General features: G+C 47.5%; 1 protein-coding gene across 2 annotated transcripts in view; it reads right to left on the bottom strand.

Annotated features, from left to right (window-relative positions):
• Positions 1-21,399, bottom strand: part of LOC132825922 (collagen alpha-1(XXVII) chain-like) — a 593,955-nt gene that overhangs the window by 26,150 nt on the left and 546,406 nt on the right. For both annotated transcript variants that reach the window (XM_060841558.1, XM_060841557.1), the window contains exons 49-54: positions 20,297-20,404; positions 18,687-18,740; positions 9,487-9,549; positions 7,593-7,646; positions 7,416-7,451; positions 4,285-4,302 (exon numbers count right to left, since the gene is read on the bottom strand). In XM_060841558.1, coding sequence (XP_060697541.1) covers positions 4,285-4,302; positions 7,416-7,451; positions 7,593-7,646; positions 9,487-9,549; positions 18,687-18,740; positions 20,297-20,404 — 333 coding nt within the window. The remainder of the gene's footprint in view (positions 1-4,284; positions 4,303-7,415; positions 7,452-7,592; positions 7,647-9,486; positions 9,550-18,686; positions 18,741-20,296; positions 20,405-21,399) is intronic.

Here is a 21,399-nt window from a genome sequence, read left to right as displayed (position 1 = left end):
AGGTAGTACCTGTTCCTTAGGCATTTGTGCAGGAAGTACAGCTATTCGTGGGTGTCACTCTGTAGGATGGCATTTGTTTCCCATTTTTGGGCCAGTTTTAGTGTATTGCGTTCATAGGTCTTAGGGAGTTTTGAGAAGATTTGTAGCTCAGGTTGAGGTTTTTAATGCAGGTTTGCTCGCTGAGCTGCAAGGTTCATTTCTAGATGTTTCGTTACCCTACTTGGTAACATCTTCAGTGGGCCTCAGGTGAAGCAATGCTGAAAATTCCTGCTTTCTATTTATATGTTTGGGTTTCTTTGAGTTGGTGATGTCAATTCCTGTGGTGATGTTATTTCCTGTGGTGAAGTCACTTCTTGTTCCTTTTCTCAGAGGGGTGGTAGATGGGGTCTAACTCAATGTGTTTATTCATAGAGTTCCAGTTGGAATACCCTTACTGGCATAAAATTCACTGAAGAGTCGGAAAATAACAACAGATTGCCATTCCTAGATGTCACAGTAGAGCGAACAGCCAATGGGGAACTTCAACCCAGCATCAACAAGAAAACAACACATACAGACCAAATATTGAATTACAGAAGCAATCATCCCAACACTCACAAATTAATCAGAACATTAATTCAACGAGCCAACACACACTGCAGCACAAAGGAACTATGCAGAGCAGATAAAAAAATCACCTATACTGTGTATTCAAAAAGAATGGGTACCCAATGAACACAGTCTTCCGATTTCTCAGCAACAAACCCAAACAAGCAGACAAAACTCATCCAGAAACCCTAGCCACTCTCCCCTACATCAAAGACATCTTGGAAATGACTGCCAGACTACTCAGACCCCTTGGCATCATGGTTGCACATAAACCCAGCAACGCTCTAAAACAGCAGCTAATGAACTTGAAAGACCCTGTACAGACAACAAGTAAAAATAATGTCATTTACAAAATACCGTGCAAAGACTGTAACAAATTCCACATTGGACAAACAGGCAGAAAATGAGCAACCAGGATACATGAACACCAACTAGCCACAAAATCTGGAACTCTCTTCCACAAATGGTCATTGATGTTGAATCTGAGATTGACAGATTGAATTCCAGGGAAGGGTCATAGAGTCGTCCAACTCATCCATGCCGACTGATATCCTAAACTAATTTAGTCCTGTTTGCCAGCACTTCGCCCATATCCCTCCAAACCCTTCCTATTCACATACCCATCTGGGTGCCTTTTAAATGTTGCAATTGTACCAGCCTCCACCACTTCCTCTGGCAGCTCATTCCATACACACACCCCACCCTCTGTGTGAAAACGTTGCCCCTTAGGTCCCTTTTATATGTTTCCCCTCTCACCCTAAACCTATGCCCTCTAGTTTGGACTCCCTCATCCCAGGGAAAAGACCTTGTCTATTTACCTTATCCATGCCCCTCATGATTCTATAAACATCTATAAGGTCACCCATAGCCTCTGACACTCCAGGGAAAATAGTCCCAGCTTATTCAGCCTTTCCTTATAGCTCAAACTCTCTGACCCTGGCAACATACTTGTAAATTGTGTCCGAACCCTTTCAAGTTTCACAACATCTTTTCTACAGCAGGGAGACCAGAATTGCAACAGTATTCCAAAGGTGGCCTAACCAATGTCCTGTAGAGCTGCAACATAAATACCCAACTCATATACACGATGTTCTGACCAATAAAGGCAAGAGTACCAAACGCCTACTTCATTATCCTATCTAACTGCAACTCCATGTGGGCAGGGAGTCCCGGAACACTGTGTGGGCAGAGTCCCAGAATGCCATGCGGGCAGTGAGCCCCGGAACATCGTGCGGGCAGTGAGCCCTGGAACGCCGTGTGGGCAGAGAGTACCGGAACGCTGTGTGGGCAGTGAGTCCCGGAACGTCGTGTGGGCTGTGAGTCCCGGAATGCCATGTGAGCTGTGAGTCCCGGAACGCCGTGCGGGCAGTGAGCCCTGGAACGCCGTGTGGGCAGTGAGTCCTGGAACACCATGTGGGCAGAGAGCACCGGAACGCCGTGTGGACAGTGAGTCCCGGAATGCCGTGTGGGCAGTGAGTCCTGGAACACCATGTGGTCAATGAGTCCCGGAACACCATGTGGGCAGAGAGTACCGGAAAGCTATGTGGGCGGTGAGTCCCGGAACGTCGTGTGGGCTGTGAGTCCTGGAACGCCATGTGAGCTGTGAGGCCCGGAACACCGTGTGGGCAGAGAGTGCCGGAACGCTGTGTGGGCAGTGAGTCCCGGAACGTCAGGTGGGCTGTGAGTCCCGGAACGCCTTTGGGCTGTGAGTCCCGGAACGCGGTGTAGGCAGAGAGTCCCAGAATGCTGTGTGGGCAGAGAGTCCCAGAACGGGTGTGGGTAGTGAGTCCTGGAGCACTGTGTGGACAGTGAGTCCCGGAACACCATGTGAGCTGTGAGTCCCGGAACACCGTGTGGGCAGACAGTCCTGGTGCACCGTGTAGGCAGTGAGTCCCGGAACGCCGTGTGGGCAGAGAGTCCTGGAACGCCGCGTGGGCAGTGAGTGCCAGAACTCCGTGTGGGCAGAGAGTCCCGGAACGCCGTGTGGGCAGTGAGTGCTAGAACACCGTGTGGGCAGAGAGTCCCGGAACGCCGTGCGGGCAGAGAGTGCCGGAACGCCGCGTGGGCAGAGAGTGCCGGAACGCCGTGTGGGCAGAGAGTGCTGGAATGCTGTGTGGTCAGTGAGTCCTGGAACGCTGTCTGGGCAGTGAGTCCCTGAACACCGTGTGGGCAGAGAGTCCCGGAACACCATGTGGGCAGAGAGTCCCGGAACACCGTGTGGGCAGAGAGTCCCGGAACACCATGTGGACAGAGAGTCCTGGAACACTGTGTGGGCAGAGAGTCCCGGAACACCATGTGGGCAGTGAGTCCTGGAACACTGTGTGGGCAGAGATTCCTGGAACACTGTGTGGGCAGAGAGTCCCGGAACGCCATGTGGGCAGTGAGTCCCGGAATCCCGTGTGGGCAGAGAGTCCCAGAATGGGTGTGGGCAATGAGTCCTGAAGCACCGTGTGGTCAGTGAGTCCGGAACGCCGTGTGGGCAGTGAGCCCTGGAACGCCGTGTGGACAGTGAGTCCTGGAACGCCGTGTGGACAGTGAGTCCTGGAACGCCGTGTGGGCAGTGAGTCCCGGAATGCCATGTGGACAGTGAGTCCCGCAACACCGTTTGGGCAGTGAGTACCGGAATGCCGTGTGAGCAGTAAGTCCTGGAATGCCGTTTGGGGTGTGAGTTCCGGAACACCATACGGAAGCAGTCCGGAAGCAGTGAGTCCCAGGTGGTGATTGGTTCGTGGGGAGACAGTCCTGGAAGTTTCCTGGGAGCAGATAAATGCTGGCATGGAGCGGTCTGTGGCTTGGAGAGTAGTGTCCGATTGGGGTCTAGCACAGGCGCTGAGGCCACGTGTGGAGGCCCTGTGCTGAGCTGCTACACTGAATTGGTTATTTGAAATTTCCCACCATACTGTAATGTCTACTCTTTAATGATGTCCTATTTATAACAAATTTTGTAAACTCTGTAGGTAATGCAACTACTTTTATTCCTCTGCTATGTCCAAGAATTGTACGCCGGTACTCATGGCGCCATAAGAAGGCAGACGTTGTAAATGCTTTTCACTGCACTCCTACAATGGAGTACATGTGACAATAAAAGGATATTCTATTGTATTTGATTGGATCGCGGGGCTGTCGGGAGGTTTCAAACACAGGGTTGTTAGAAAATTGGGCACCTATTTGGGAGGTGAGTACATATTCAAGAAGTTTGGAGAGACAGAGGTTGGTGGGGAGTGGGGGAGTTGGAGATGGAGTAGTAGTTTGGTGGGTTGAGGAATAGAGTGATATTGGCCGAGTCGGGAGGGCAGTGACGGAGGAGGGAGGGGGAGAGAGGGGGGGGGCAAGAGGAAGAGAGAGAGCGATAGAGAGATATAGAGAGGGAAAGAGAAAGTGAGAGAGATAGAGAGGTAAAGAGGAAGAGAGAGATAGAGAGAGAGAGGCAGAGAGAGAGAGAGAGAGAGAGAGAGAGAGAGAGAGAGATGTGAAGAATGTTGGTGAATGTGACAGTCAGGCTCCTGAGACTTTGTGCTCAGCAAGTTCATGGGAGGCTAGGGCCAATGGAGTAGGAGGTGACTGTGACATAACTTGACACCGAGTTGTTAAATCACATTTAATAGATCGTTGATTCCTACCCACCACAACCTGCAAAGGAGTGGCTCAACTAAAGTTCACCTCAGTCTGAAGGAAGAACAAAAGGGAGAACCTCACCTTGGGTCCTTGTGGTCCCTGACACCCAGCCGTGCAACAAGGAAGGAAAACAATAAAAGATAATGATTAGTAAACCACAGTCCACAAAGGTTTCTGGATTTTAAAATTAATAATATCCATTTCACATTAGCCAGTAGGCACACGTTCTCACTTCACCTTCGTTATAGAATTAGCCTCAACATCGGTCAGATATGGGCAAATGATTCACAAAGTTCATCATCTGGTTTTAATAGCTGGGGGTTTCACAGTGTCCCCTGATCCCCTCCGCCCCCCCCGCTCTACCCCCCACTGTGTTGCTGACTGACACCTCCCCCACTGCGTTGCTGCCTGACCCCCCCACTATGTTATTGTCTGACCTCTGCCACTGCGTTACTGTCTGACCCCCCACTGTGTTGTTGTTGACCCCCCCACTGTGTTGTTCTGACCCCCCCACTGCTTTGCTGACTGACCCCCTCCATTGCTTTGCTGTCGGACACCCCCACTGCCTTGCTGTCTGACACCCCCACTCTGTTGCTGTCTGACCCCCCCCCACTGCGTTGCTGCCTGACCCCCCCATTGCTTTGCTGTCTGACCCCCCCACTGCGTTGCTGCCTGACCCCCCCATTGCTTTGCTGTCTGACACTCCCACTGCCTTGCTGTCTGACACCCCCACTGTGTTGCTGTCTGACCCCCCCACTGCCTTGCTGTCTGACACCCCACTGCGTTGCTGTCTGAACTCCTCATTGCATTGTTGCCTGACCCCTCACTGTGTTGCTGTCTGACCTCCCCATTGCGTTGTTGCCTGACCCCCCACTGCGTTGTTGCCTGACCCCCCACTGTGTTGCTGCCTGACACCCCCACTGCCTTGCTGTCTGACCCCCCACTGCGTTGCTGTCTGACCTCCCCATTGCGTTGTTGCCTGACCCCCCACTGTGTTGCTGCCTGACACCCCACTGCCTTGCTGTCTGACCCCCCACTGCGTTGCTGTCTGACACCCCCACTGTGTTGCTGTCTGACCCCCCCACTGCGTTGCTGTCTGACACCCCCACTGCCTTGCTGTCTGACACCCCCACTGCGTTGCTGTCTGACCCCCCCACTGTGTTGCTGTCTGACCCCTCCCACTGCCTTGCTGTCTGACACCCCCACTGTGTTGCTGTCTGACCCCTCCCACTGCGCTGCTGTCTGACCCCCCCCCACTGTGTTGCTGTCTTACCCCTCCCACTGCATTGCTGCCTGACCCCCACTGAGTTGATGCCTGTCACCCTCCACTATGTTGCTGCATGACACCCCCACTGCGTTGCTGCCTTAACCCCCCCACTACATTGCTGTCTGACCCCCCCACTGCTTTGCTGTCTGACCCCCCACTCTGTTGCTGCCTGACCCCCCCCCACTGCGTTGCTGCCTGACCCCACCCACTGCGTTGCTGTCTGACCCCCTCAACTGCACTGCCGCCTGACCCCCCCCACTGCGTTGTTGCCTGACTCCCCTCCACTGCATTGCTGCCTGATCCCCCCACTGGATTGCTGCCTGACCCCCCCCCCCACTGTGTTGCTGCCTGACCCCCCACTGCATTACTGTCTGACCCCCCCACTGCCTTGATGTTTGACACCCCCACTGTGTTGCTGTCTGACCTCCCCATTGCGTTGTTGCCTGACCCCCCACTGCATTGCTATCTGACCCCTCCCACTGCGTTGCTGTCTGACCCCTGCCACTGCGTTGCTGTCTGACCCCTGCCACTGCGTTGCTGTCTGACCCCTCCCACTGCATTGCTGCCTGACCCCTCGCCACTGCATTGCTGCCTGACCCCCACTGAGTTGATGCCTGTCACCCTCCACTGTGTTGCTGCATGACACCCCCACTGTGTTGCTGCATGACACCCCCACTGCGTTGCTGCCTTAACCCCCCCCACTATGTTGCTGTCTGACCCCCCCACTGTGTTGCTGTCTGACCCCCCCACTGCGCTGCTGTCTGACCCCCCCCCACTGTGTTGCTGTCTTACCCCTCCCACTGCATTGCTGCCTGACCCCCACTGAGTTGATGCCTGTCACCCTCCACTGTGTTGCTGCATGACACCCCCACTGTGTTGCTGCATGACACCCCCACTGCGTTGCTGCCTTAACCCCCCCACTACGTTGCTGTCTGACCCCCCCACTGCTTTGCTGTCTGACCCCCCCACTCTGTTGCTGCCTGACCCCCCCCACTGCATTGCTGCATGACCCCCCCACTGCATTGCTGCCAGACCCCACCCACTGCGTTGCTGTCTGACCCCCTCAACTGCACTGCTGCCTGACCCCCCCACTGCGTTGTTGCCTGACTCCCCTCCACTGCATTGCTGCCTGATCCCCCCCCCCACTGCATTGCTGCCTGATCCCCCCACTGCATTGCTGCCTGACTCCCCAACTGCATTGTTGCCTGACTGCCCACTGGATTGCTGCCTGACCCCACCCACTGTGTTGCTTCCTGACCCCTCATCCCACCCCCCCGCACTGCGTTGCGGTCTGACCCCCCCCCACGACATTGTAGTCTGACATCCCCCACTGCATTGCTGTCTGACCGCCCCATTGCGTTGCTGCCTGACCCCCCCCAAACTGGTTTGCTGTCTGACCCCCCACTGCATTGCTGTCTGACCCCCCCCGCCACTTCATTGCTGCCTGACTCCCCAACCGCATTGCTGCCTGACCCCCACCACTGCGTTGCTGCCTGACCCCCCCCACTGAATTGTTGCCTGACCCCCCACTGCATTGCTGCCTGACTCCCCAACTGCACTGATGCCTGACCGCTCACTACATTGCTGTTTGACTCCATCAATTTAATTGTTTTGACCCCCCCACAACTGCATTGCTGCCTGAAACCTCACTGTAATGCTCCTCCAATCTTCCCCCACAATACACTGCCCCTTGACCTCACACTGCACCACCCGCTGATCCCATCCCCCTTTTCCCTGTGCAGTACCTGGTGGGCTCCCCACGTTATCCCAAGTCATTTGGGGAATGATCTGTGCCCCATCAGTGACGCTGTTTATCCTGATCAGCAAGAACCAATACAAATGACCAGATCCACACTGAACAACACTTCAGTTCCTCAACCTGAAAAGCTCAATAAACGAGCCCAGAAAGATGGCCATTCAACTCTTTTAGATGAATTAATCTTACCGTATCACCTTGACTTCCTTTATAACCTTTTGGACCCTAAAAAACAAACAAGAATCATCAAGTTTGAGCTCTAACTATCACAGAGCAGAACTGCAAATATCAGCCATTACTTCTGAAATATCAGCAATTACAACTGAGATTTCTCAACTTTACAAAAACAGAGTGAAAATTACTCACGGGATGCCCAATGGGACCCGCCATGCCAAAGGGCCCTATGATGCCTTCTTTGCCCTGTATGTAGAGGAGACAGTGTTTATTCCCAGCTTCTAAACCGCACATTACCAAGTTGTGTGTGCAAATCAAAACTCCCCCTATTTTATCTCCACAACTAAAGTTGTTTCCACATTGGGTTAAGTGAGAATGATTGTGAAAGTTGCAAAGGTCCAGTGAAATGCTGTAACCAACATTTTTAGGAGTGATTAAATTATTTTAACACTTTTAGAGTCAATTTTCAAATGTACACAGATTCTGCACATCCATTCAATCATTCAGAATGGTAAACAGAGTACCCAACAGCAGTACATGTCCATTCTAACCTTCCTGAGGCGCACATTTTTACACTGGCTTTGTGTGGAGCCACTATAGGGTTCTGAAGGTGCTTGACAGTGTACATGCTGACAGGATGTTTAATTTGGTTTTTTGATTTGATTTATTGTTGCCACATGTACCTAAGTACAGTGAAAAGTTTTGTGTGCAGTACAGGCAGATCATAGCATACGAGGATATACACACCATAAGGTGAACAGAGCGACACATAAAAAGGTACGGCTGCATAGGAGGTGTACAAAAGCAACATCAACATAAGATTTGAAATGTCAGAGATTCATTCAGCAGTCAAATAACAGCAGAGAAGAAGCTGTTCTGTAACCTGTTGGTACATGTGTTTTAAGATTTTGTATCTTTTGCCTGACAGAAGACGGCGTAAGAGAATATAACCGGGCTGGGAGGGCTCGGTGATGACACTGGTTGCTTTCTCAAGGCAATGAAATGCAATGCGTGATGGTCTCGGCTGTGTTCACAACTCTCTGCAATTTCTTATGGTCCTGAGCAGGGCAGTTGCCGTACTAAGCTGTGATGCATCTGGATAGAATACTTTCTATGGTGCATCTGTAAGTGTTGGTGAGGGCCCTTGTGGACATGCTGGATGTTTCCATCCATGGGAAAGTCAGAATAAAGGGGCCAATTTCAGACTGAGATGAGGAAGAATTTCTTCTTTTAGAGGGGTGTGAGGTTTGGAACTCATTGCCACAGACAGCTGTGCGGGCAGAGTGCTTGTGTATAAGGCTGAAGTAGATAGATTCTTAATCAGTGGGGAATCGAGGGTTACAGCGAAAGGGCAGGATAGTGGATTTGAGGAATTTCGGATCAGCCACACTCCTATTGAATGGTGGACCAGTCTCAAGGGGCTGAATGGCCTCCCCCGTTCTTATTTCTTGTGGTTTACCAAAGTAACACTTGTAATCAATTTAAAATCCAATGGATTGTTTGCAGGATCTTGAATTGTTCATTAAGCAACATTGTGTTGCTCACCTGCAGACCTATATATTACCCCTTAAATATTTCCTTGCTCCTTGAAATAATTGCACAGAGGCTGGTATCCCATTACCAGGGCGCCCTTTATTTACTTGTGCGCAGTACACTAGCTGGCTAACTCAGTGTCAGTCCTTGAACTGAGGAGATTTAGAATGCCTTGTTTATATCTTTCAGCCAGTACTCCCTGATTGGCCCAGCTTAACAACTCCAATCAAGGATCTCATAGTCACCAGCTTCCAATCACTACACTCCTTAAGGACACTGCTTTGGTCCTGCAGCCTGGGGAATCACTCAATGTAGTTAGAATCGTGCTGAACAGAGCAGGCTGTTTGCTCCATCAAGTCTTTACTGCCAAAGCCACACTAGCCCCACATTCAGGTAACAGGCCCAAAGTCTTGACTGTTCACAATATTCCCATAGCTGGGGGCAGGGGGGTGGCATTATTGAGGTGGAACATGCTCACTCAGACATTCAAACAACCACAGACCCGAATCGGTCACTCCCTAGATGTGTGTCCCTGCAATAACTGATTGCTTACCATTAATCCTGGAGGTCCCTTTGGACCCTGGATCCCAGTAAATCCGACATCTCCTGGATGACCCTGAGCAAAAAGAAGAAGATTTCAGCTGGTGGATCTTTCTGTTCTGGATTCTAACTGGATCCATTGCAATAGAAAACATGATCATGTGACCACAAATGGCAGGGTACACAGACACATACTGGGGTAAATAATTCATGGCCTTCAGATTGTAAAGGCTTCTACAATCACCAGAGTAGGACTTCTGGCCACCGATAGATGAAAGAGACAAACAAAATACTGCAGATGCTGGAATCCAAAGTAGACAGGCAGGAGGCTGGAGGAACACAGCAAGCCAGGCAGCATCAGGAGGTGACATACCCGAAACATTGACTTCCCCACCTCCTGACGCTGCCTGGCTTGCTGTGTTCCTCCAGCCTCCTGCTTGCCTACTGATAGATGAAAGACTGTGAGCTGGCAAACATACAATTATCAATTACTCTTTGCTCAGAGAGAGACCACACAGAGCACTAGAGAGGCAACCACAATCAATTCAGAACATTCCTGTCCGCAGAAGGATTTCTGGAGTTGCGGCCTGTTCGGACGTGGGCATTAAATTATAGAATTATAACGATAACCTGCATTGATGTAGCACTTGTAAAATAGTCAAACATCGCCCATCCAGCATTTGTGAACAGAATTAGAGAATTAGTTCATCCAAGGAGATATTCAGATAGGTAACAAAGTCACAGAGCATGGAAACAGACTCTTAAGTCCGACTTGTCCACGTTGACAATTTTTTTCCAAACTAAACTAATCCCAATTACCTGCATTTGGCCATGTTCCTTTAAACCCTTCCTGTTCACATACCTCAGACAGTCACTGAGTTGTACAGCATGGAAACAGACTTTTCGGTCCAACTCGTCCATACCGACCAGATAAACCAAGCCAATCTAGTCCCACCTGTCAGCATTTAGCCCATATCCCTCTAAATGTTTCCTATTCATATGCCCATCCGGATGCCTTTTAAATGCTGTAATTGTACCAGCCTCCACCTCTTCCGCTTGCAGCTCATTCCATATATGCACCATCCTCTGTGTGAAAAAGTTTCCCCTTAGGTCCCTTTTAAATCTTTCCCCTTTCACTTTTAACTTCTGTCTTTTAATTTTGAACTCGCTTACTCTAGGGAACTCGCTTACTCTAGGTTACTATTCACCTTATCTGTGCTCCTCATGATTTTATCAACCTCTATTAGGTCACCCCTCAACCTTCTACATGCCAGAGAAAAAAGTCTCAGCCTGTGCAGTCTCTCCTCACGATTCAAACTCTTCATTTCCAGTCACATCCTGGTAAATCTTTTCTGCACATTTTCAAATTTAATAACATCCTTCCGATAGCAGGGCGACCAGAACTGTCTGAACGTTTGGTTGGAATCTGCCACAGAAAGTGGTTGCGGCCAATACATGACTATTTTCAATAAGGAGTTGGATATATTTCTTAGGGTTAAAGGGATCAAAGGGTACAGGGAGAAAGCAGGAATTAGGGACTGAGACGGATGATCAGCCAGGAGCATATTGAATGGCAGAGCAGGCTCGAAGGGCTGAATGGCCCACTCTTATCTCTGTTTTTATGATGTGGAGGATTTTAACAATGTTTTGAAGGAGCTAAGTGAGGCAGTGGGCAGGAGACTTTGAACTTTTCACATTACAGCTATTTGCACAGACAAAAATCCACAAGCGTTGATCTGACTGGCTTGGGAGGAATCCTACCAACTATCCCCATCCCCAAAAATCCCTGGAAAGGGAGGCACAGCCCTCTGATGTTGCCGAAGAGGAAAAGGGAACTGCAGTTCAATCTGGGGCGGGTTTGTGCCAAGTCAATACCCAGGCTGCAGGGGGTTGGGGGAATGGGATAGCTCAATCGAAAAGTGAGCCAGCCCCTTGAGACCCGTTGGAATGTTCCAGAAAGCCAGAGATGAGCGAGTCAGAGTTGGACATGGAATTGAGCTGATCTCTTTGGGAGCTAGGATAAAGACATAATACACGGATGCTAGAAATCTGAAACATGCACAGGAAGTGCTGGAGAAACTCAGCCAGCACCACCCGTTGGTTAGCATTTTGAGTCCAATACGACTTCTTCAAGTAGAGTCACACTGGACTCTAAACATTAGAGTCTTTCCCTCCACAGATGCTGCAAAACCTATCGGACTTCTCCAGCATTTCTGTGCTTGTTTCACATTTCTGGCATTCTGATTAAGCAGAATTTTGCTTATATGCAGACTTCTAATTTTTTTTTTCAATTCGCTCACGGACTGTGGACGTCCCTGGCTAGGCAGCATTTATTGTCCAGTTAAGAGTCAACCACATTGCTGGGGAGTCACATGAAGGCCAGACCAGATAAGGATGGTAGTTTCCTTCCCTAAAGGACATTAGTGAACCAGATGGGGTTTTCCCAACAATGGATTCATAGTCATCATTAGATTCTTAATTCCAGATTTTTATTGAATTCAAATTCCACCATCTGCCATGGTGGGATTCAAACTTTTGCCCCAGAAAATTAGCTGGGTCTCTGGATTAACAATCCAGTGATAATACCACTAGTTAATGATGATGGACAAAAGAACCAGCGATGAGGAGGAGAGACATTTTTTATTCAACAAGGTTTGTAGTACCGGATCTGACAGTCTGGAGGAAGCAATCTCCAATAGGGCAATGGATCAGTATCTTAGGAAGACAAAGGAATTGCAGGAATAGATTGGAGGGAAAGAGAGCAGGTTGTGGCAGTTGGACTTTGTGAAGATTTGATGGACTGAATGGTTTCCTTCCATGTTGATACTACCCCATAAGCCTGACTTTGCTCTTTAGGGTGTATCCAAAACATTTTCTGCTTTTGTCTCCAATTCCCAGCTCCCATGTGACATGTTTCTTCCTGCCTGGGCTGTGAGATGTCAACAGCACCACAACAAAACTGCCAATGGACTGGTCCTCCATGTTACAGACTCCCCCTCTCCTTTCTCACACACAGAGCGTGGTGCATGTGCAGAATGAGCTGCCAGTGGCAAGTGGAATGTCCTTTAAAATTACAATTTTAAAGGACATTTGGACAGGTACATGGACAGGAAAGGTTTAGAGGGTTCTGAGCCAGAAGTCCTGCTTCTATGTTGTATGACTATGACACTCAAGTCCCAGATTTTGCAAGAAAGATTACATAAATGCAAAAGGGATTTATTCTTTTGATATGTGGAGTATTGTAAGAAATAATTTTCTGGAACAGAACCTACGTTACTTAAAGTCTCTGAACTTTACAAAAATTGATTCAATCTTTCTGCAGAGTTCAAATCCACTTCATCCTAACCTTCCTTGTCCATGTGACATCTCCAGTGTGAAGCCCAAACCACTGAGTGTAACAGTGTGTGTGTCTGTGTGTAACAGTGTGTGTGTGTGTGTCTGTGTATGTTGTGTTCTATGTGCAGATTGTACAAGGTTCACTGAACCTCAAGCATGTTTCCTTGAAGTCAGTAATAACTAATTGTTGACAAGCCTGTTGGCCAGTGGTTCTGATTTGAACATTTATTCGTTTTGAAATGTTAAGTAAGACAGTGCAGATTCAATTTGAAATGTCACCATCAACTTGTTGATGAAAGGATTTCTTTTGTAATGGTGCCACCAGAGACTGGAATACACTCACTCCTGCCCATGTTGAATGTATATTTGCATGCTTGTATGTGTGTTGTGTTGTATGCTCATGTATGTGTGTGTGCTTATATGTGTGTTATGTTTTATATGTATGTGTGTGTTGTATGTGTATGCATGTGTATGTCTTGTTGCATGTTGTATGTGCATGTCTGTTGTGTGTGCATATGTGTGAGGTGTATTTGTGTGTGCCTGTGTGTTATGTTGTGTGTGTGTGTTGTATGTATGTGCAGGTTGTTCTGCTATAAAATGCATTTTGTTAACGTGATTGATGAATTGGGGACACTGTTTCTAAAGCAGGAACTTTTAAAACATGTGTTGGTTGTAACACAATTACATCATCAACACTTTAAGCACTGTTTCTAAAGCACAATTTTTCTATAATGTGGATTGCACAACAACGCAACCATTGTGTTATAGAAGACCTGACTGGATGTGAGTTGTACGTGTGTGTGTGTATGTGTTTGCTGTCTGTGTCTGTGTTGTAACATAATCCTCCTTCTCCCTACCAGATGCTGCGAGACCTGCTAAGTTTCTCCAGCATTCTGTATTTGTTTCAGATTTCTAGCATCTGCTGTACTTTGCCTGGATTCAAATCCTGGAGAGTCTTGTTATTTGGAACTTGTCACATTTTGAACTGATTAGAGTGCCATGCGGTTAAAATGCAAGGCTTGGCTCACAGTCCCTTCAGCTCTCCAGTAACCTTTTGCTCAGGGTAATGATGTTCACCCTGACTTCCACTCCTTTCAGCAAATCATTCAAGCTTGGATGCAAAGGGAATTTAAACAGAACTTTGCATGACCTCTGCAGAACTGGTCTTTCCAACTGTGCTGTCGCTATGTAAGGTGCAGGGAATTTTGAGAGAGAAATCAGTTGTATAAAAGAAGCTCTGTCTGCTCGAGGAATCAGTATCTTCAATCAGGGAACATAATGAGAAGCATATTCTAGCTGCCGGAGAGCTACTGGCTCTGAACAGCTGCAGCAGAGCAGCAAGTGAGATGAGAAAAAGGTCTCAAATATCGCTAACTAGAAAAATGTCTCACTGAGCTTCTGGCTGTCACTGATTCCTGCGCTTATAAAACATCGCTGCATGCAGTTCGTAAAATGTGTGCATTTTTACCCAGCGAATAAACTGCAGACCTCCTCATATCGAAAACACAGTGCTGTAGCTGTAGTTACTACTGCTGTAGTTACTGATTTTTGCCCAAGGTTTTCTGACCTGTGAACTGGTGTTGGTGACAGAGCGAGAGCCTGTGGACTCCATAGCAATGGGGAAAAGTGTGTGGCAGTGGCGAGGGGACAGGTGTGGGGCTGGAATGCTCTCACCCTGCAGCTCAGCAGGTTTTACTCCAGAGGGTTACCATGGCAACCAGCATTTCTTTGCTTTGGTTCCCTCTGTGAAGCAGCAACACACAACAGCATGACATACGTGTGTCAGCCATGGCTCAGTCATGCAGCACGGCAAAAGACCCTTCGGTCCAACTCGTCCAAGCCGACCTGCTTTCCCAAACTGAATCAGGTCCCACCTGGACCATATCCCTCTGAACCTGTCCTATTCATGACAAAAACCACTGCGGACGTTGTAAACCAAAAACAGAAATTGCTGGAAAAGCTCAGCAGGTCTGACAGTATCTGCGGAGAGAAATCAAAGTTAACATTTCAGGTCATAAAGTCAAACAGCACAAAGTCAGACCCTTTGGTCCAACCATTCCACGCCAACCATAATCCCAAACTAAACTAGTTCCACCTGCCTGCTCCATATCCTTCCAAACCTTTCCTATTCAAGTATCCATCCAAATGTGTTTAAATGTTGTAACTGCACCCACATCCACCACTTCCTCAGGAAGTTCATTCCACACATGAACCAACCTCTGTGCATAAATGCCCTTTTTAAATCTTTCTTCTCTCACCTTAAAACATGTCCCTAGTTTTGAATTTCCCTATCCTTGTGCAAAGACCGTTGATATTCACCTTATCTATGACCCCCTTTGATTTTATAAACCTCTATAAGGTCACCCCTCAACCTTCTACACTCCAGTGAAAAAAGTCCCAGTCTATTAAGCCTATTTTTCTAATTCAAACCCTCCATTCCTGACAACATTTTGTAAATCTTTTCTGAACCCTCTCCAATTTAATAATATCCTTCTGAAAGCAGGGCGACCAGAACTGGACACAATATTCCACAGGAGGTCTCACCAATATCCTGTATAACCTCAGCATGATGTCTCAACTCCTACACTCAAAAGGTCTGAGCAATGAAGGTAAGTGTGCTACTCATCTTCTTAAACACCCTGTCTAGCTGTGATGCAAAGTTCAAACCATTATGTACCTCTACCCCTAGATCGCTCTGTTCTACAACATTAATTCGGTCCCTATTATTAATTGTATAAGTCCTGCCCTTGTTCGTTTTACCAAAATGCAAAACCTCATGTTTATCAAATTAAATTCCATGTGCCACTCCTCAGGCCATTGACCCAATTAATCAAAATCTCTTTGTAATCTTAGGTAACCTTCTTTCCTGTTCACTACACCACCAATTTTGGTGTCATCTACAAACTTACTAACCATGCTTCCTATATTTTTATCTAAATCCCTTCCTCAGAACACCTTCCTCCTATTAATGTACTCATCCAAATTTCTTTTGTATGCTGTAATTGTACCTGTATCCAACCCTTCCTCTGGCAGGTCATTCCACACATGAACCATGCTCAATGTAAAACAGTTGCCCCACTTGTCCTTTTAAAATCTTTCTCCTCGTACCCTAAAGATGTGTCCCTTAGTTTTGAACTCTCCAGCTTAGGGAAAAGACCTTGGCTATTCACCTTATCTATACCCCTCATGATTTTACCAACCTCTATAAGGTCACCCCCTTAATCTCCTACGCTCCAGTGAAAAAAGTCCCAGCTTCTCCTAATCACTCAAACACTCTAGTCTTGGTAAATCATTTCTGAGCCCTCTCAATTCGATAGCATATTTATGCTCCTCTCCCTTCAGCTATGTGGGGGATGGATATTACAGGGCAGTGGTTTTAGTGTGTTGCAGGGAAGGGTGCGTTGGCTACTTGACCATCTCCCTGCCCACATCCCAAACTCATCCCCATGAATTGGAGGCTGGGCGGGTAGCGAGACTGGCAGGCTGCCTGCCAAATACAGGCGAGCAAACACTTAGTTAGCCATCCCATAATAACCTCGGTATGGGGAGGCAGGCAGCAGTGTTTGAAAGTCTTTGAAACAGTGGTGGGGGTGGGTTACTATTACTGGGGCGGGGGAAGGTGTACCCCTTACCATTGGGGAGTTCTTGCTGTGGGATGTGTGCAGAAAGTGAGTCCAGAAAAGCAAATCTTCACCGAGTCGGAGACTACAATTGACCTTTTCCAATTGTAGAAGAATGGATTCACATTTTAAACAAGAATCTTTTCCTGTTTGCTGAACTGTTGATGTCACTGCCTAGGTCTGCATTTGTTGTCCATCCTCAATTGAGTGGCTCACTCAGCCATTGCAAAGGGCAGGTAAAGGGTCACCTACAATCCTCTGGGTCTGGAGTCACATGGCCTGGAAAGGGGGCAGGTCTCCTTCCCTTAAAGGGCACCAGGTGAGTTTTTTTCACGATTGAATGATGGTCACCATGAGGCCACCTTTAATCCCCCATTTTAATGAATTCAAATTCCACCATAAAGCAAATTGGGACATGAACCCATCTTCCCACAATATTAACCTGAGGGTCTGGATTATTAAAGTAAAAGCAGAATATTGTAATAAAGACAGGAAGTGCTGGAGAAACTCTGCAGGTCCAGCAGCATCTCTTCAGAAGAAGTCGCATCAGACTTCAAGTATTAAATCTGTGTGCATCTCCCTCCACAGATGATGCTAGCTGGGGCTGGGTTACTAGTTCACAACTAGCTAATAACTTTAAGAGAAGTCAGAATTCACACAACACTAGGTTATAGTCCAACAGGTTTATCTGAAATCACAAGCTTTCGGAGCGTTGCTCCTTTGCTGCTTCTGTGTCTGAAAGCTTGTGATTTCAAATTAACCTGGTGGACTATAGCCTGGTAGCGTGTGAATTCTGATTTTGTACACCATAGTCCAACAGTGACACCTCCACATCACAACTTCAAGAGAAATATTGGACTGTATGAGGATTGAGTAGGTAAATGGGGTTGACCTTGTTGACTCCTGTGTAATGAAGCAGAGTGAATGTGCCAGGTTAAACAGTCTGCTCTCACATTGTTAACCAAGTGTTCTGATCATTTCTTACATTACCAAAGTGCTGACTGTGCTCATACTGACCTCTGTGAATGCATACTCAGATCCTCTACTGCAGCAGAAATAATGGATTTTCCACAAGACCATTGTTACATAAAATAAATTCCCCAGTGTGCAGACCTCCCAGTCATTAATATAGCCAATTCTGTCAAAAGACAGATGTCGACCAGAACTTTTGTAACAGAAGGGTCAGTGAGAATTAAAAATTAAGCTTTCTGCTTTCCCAAGGTTATATTTGTCCATGTGTTGGGTTTTAAATCCATGTAACACAGACTTAGTTACTTTCTCAAAGAAGATCACAATGCCTCTTACCTGCTGTTAATGTTGTTAACCAATCTCAAACTAATGTAACCTGTTATGTAATAAACTACTTCTTGTTATTCAGATACATGCGTCTCCTGCCAAAGATGTATTTGTGGTCCACTTTTCACTGTGTAATACCAGTGGCCCCATCAGCTACTAATAAAATAGTGGTACCTAAGACAATCCATCTGCCCAAGGATGATCCAGTTATAACCAGGTACAGGACTGTGGATTGCTCCTTAAAGATGACATCAGCTGTATAAAGAACTCATAGCCAAAGAGGAGGGAGAATGAAAAAACCTGTGCAAAGGTCCAACTGCCTCATTATCCACTGCAAACATACATGTTCAAAAACATACTTTATAAATTTACAAGCTATTGCGAAAATACTTATAGAGTCATAGAGTCCTACAACACAGAAACAGACATTTGGTTCAACCAGTCCATTCTGACCATAATCCCAAACTAAACTAGTCCCACCTGTCTGCGCTTGGCTCATATCCCTCCAAACCTATTCATGTACTTACCAAATGTATTTTAAACATTGTACCTGCATCCACCACTTCCTCTGGAAGTTCATTCCACACTCTGACCCCCCTCCCCGTGTAAAAAGATTTTGCCCCTCATGTCCTTTTTTAAATCTTCCTCCTCTCACCTTAAAAAATGTCTCAGAGTCTTGAAATCCCCCACACTAGGGAAAAGACACCTGCCATTCACCTTATCTTTAGCCCTCAGGATTTTATAAACTGCTATAAGATCATCTGTCAGCTTCCTACTTCGAAGCGAGAGGGAGCCACAGATATTGGTAAAGTACAGAGATTTCACTCTCTCAGGTAAGATGCACTGGGCTGCAGTGGAATGGGTCACAATGAATGGCAGGATGGGCTCAACAGGGTGTCCTATTAAATTACAGAGAACGGGAGATGGTTGGAAAGCTCACAAGTCCTCTTGCTGACTGTACCTTAGGTCCAAACACTCCCATCAGTCCAGGGAAGCCGGATTCTCCAGGGTCCCCCTAAACTCAAAACCAAAAAGAGAGAGAACTTTGGTTAGCGATGCAGAGTATCATCACACTAGTCACAGTCATCAGTCACTGGGGAGGGTGTGTGATTGGATGATGGGCAAAGTGGCAAGATCATCAGATTGCGATAAAACACAAGTTAGGAGCAGATATCAGAAGCTCCAACCCATTCCACTATTCGATAAGATCGTGGTTGGTCTGAAAGTGGCATAAACCCACTTACCTGCACACCCTCAAGGACCCCCTCCCCATTAATCACAAATCTGTCTGACTCAGCTTTAAAAACATTCAATGACCCTGACTTACATCATTTTCTGTGAACAGAATTCCACAGGACCCTCCTAAAAACAAAATCACCCAATCTGCATCTTAAATGGGGACCTACAGGCCATAAAGAAAACTTAGAAACTGGTATAAATCCCTCACAAAATTGAAGTCATGATCTGAGTTCGACACTGAATGAACCTTAACATTCTCTGCTAACTTGGATCACTGTTGGGCAGCCCACAGTCGGTGATCTCCAGGGTATTGATAATTGGGGGCTCATGTGGAGCTGGGATTCCTGCAGTGTGTAAACCCCCCCATCTGACTGTTCAAAGCCTGTCCACCATCTACAAGGCACAAGTCAGTAGTGTTATGGAATGGTCTCCACCTGCCTGGATGGGGACACTCGAGAAACTCAACACTATCCAGGACAAAGCAGCCCGCTTGTGTGGCACCTCCACTACTTTACCATTCAGTCCCTGCAGCTTCATCAACTGTGTGTAACATCGATAAGATGCACTGCAGTAACTCCTCCAGGCTCTTTCAACTGCACTTGCTAAACCTGTAAACGTGTTGAAGGGAACGAGGACTGGTTCCTATATAGGAACACCAGCCCCTGCAAGTTCCTCTCTGAGACATTCATCATCCCGATTTGGGACTATGTTGCTATTCCTTCAGTACCACTGGATCACAGCCCTAGAATTCTCTCCCTGACGGCATTGTGGGTCAACCCACAGCAGGTGGACTGCAACGGTTCAAGAAGGCAGCTCACCCCTACCTTCTCAAGGGGCAACTAGGGATGGGCAATAAATGCTTCTGTGATGATACGCTCCATAAATCTGATGAAGAATGAGCAGCTGGACTGCAGTGGTTCAAGAAGGCAGTTCATTGCGACTTTCTGAAGGGCAACTAGGGGCAGGCAATAAAAAGTGCTGGCCCAGCCAAGAACGCCGCTTCCCTGACTGAATTAAAACAAAACATCCACATAGACCAGGTACACTAGAGGCCCTGCTCCTCAGCTACACACTCAATGAAACTGGATATCTCTTGCCTGGGGAGAGCTATTTGGGGCAAGAGTTTGGCTCTGTGCTGCCTCCTGCTGGTGAAAAGTGCAGGGCCATCTAAGGTCTTCCTGCCTGTGTCCCTTACACTCTCATGTTAGTCTGTGTTGCAATTCATGATCAGGAGGCCAGTGTGAAATTCTGCGATCGTTTTTACCACAATGTAAGGTCACATTCGGTTAGCCAAAGCAACTGAAGTCAGTTTAGGTGAAATGTGTTACTCACCGGTTGACCTTTGGAACCTGGATCGCCTCTCTTTCCAGGCAGGCCCATTCCTCCTTCTATCCCTTTGATCCCAGGAGGTCCCGCCTGGCCCTGCAAGCCTCTCTCTCCCTGTGGCAAACACAATGGATAAAGAAGCTCAGATTTAAAAAAGGGTTGACCACAAAGAACCATTCGCATACGTCTGGTGTCTTGGTCCTTCTGGATAGAATGGTTGTGGATTTGGAGGGTGCTGTATCAGGATCTTTGGTGAGTTTCTGCAGTGCACTTGGAGTATTGTGTATGGCTTTGGTCACCCTTTTATAGGAAAGACGTAGTCAAACTGGAAAGAATGCGAAGAAGATTTACGCGGATATTGAGTTATAGGGAGAGGTTGGCCAGGATTGGAGTTTATTCCTTGGAACGTAGTAGAATGATGGGTGACCTTAATAAGCTGGATAAAATCATGAGGGGCATCAATAGGATGAAGGCAGATAGTCTTTTTCCCAGGGATGGAGAATTGAGAACCCAAGGGGATGGGTTTAAGGTGAGAGGGGAAACATTTAAGAATGATTTGAGAGGCAACTTCTTCACACTGAGAGTGGTGTGTATATGGGATAGGCTGCCAGAGAAAGTGGCAGAGGCAAGTACAATAGCAACATTTCCATCAGTGTGGTGCTGGAAAAGCACAGCAGGTCAGGCAGCATCCGAGGAGCAGGCAAATTGACATTTCGGGCAAAAGCCCTTCATCAGGAATTCAATAGCAATGTATATAAACCATCTGGATAGATACATGGATGGGCAGGGTTGAGAGGGATATGGACCAAATGTGGGCAGTTGGAGATAACTGTATGGGCACCATGTTCAGCATGGACCAGTTTGGGCTGCAGGGCCTGTTTCCATGCTATATTACTCCATGACTTGATCTTGTAGCTGGTGCATATTGCAGCAACTGAGTATCAGTGGTGGAGGGAGTGTTTGATTGTGAATGTGATGCAGGTCAAGAAGGCTGTTTTGTCCTGGATGGTGTCGAAAGTCATGAGTGTTGTTGGAGCTGCATCCAGTATTTCAATGGGTGGAATAGGTACAGCTCAGTCTCAAGTCTGTGGGAATCTCTGGGATGTTGG

This window comes from Hemiscyllium ocellatum, chromosome 21 (assembly GCF_020745735.1).
Source record: "Hemiscyllium ocellatum isolate sHemOce1 chromosome 21, sHemOce1.pat.X.cur, whole genome shotgun sequence".
In the NCBI taxonomy this organism is placed as follows: domain Eukaryota; kingdom Metazoa; phylum Chordata; class Chondrichthyes; order Orectolobiformes; family Hemiscylliidae; genus Hemiscyllium; species Hemiscyllium ocellatum.
Note: the sequence above shows the minus strand (reverse complement) of the source record. Positions and strands in the feature narration are given on the sequence as shown.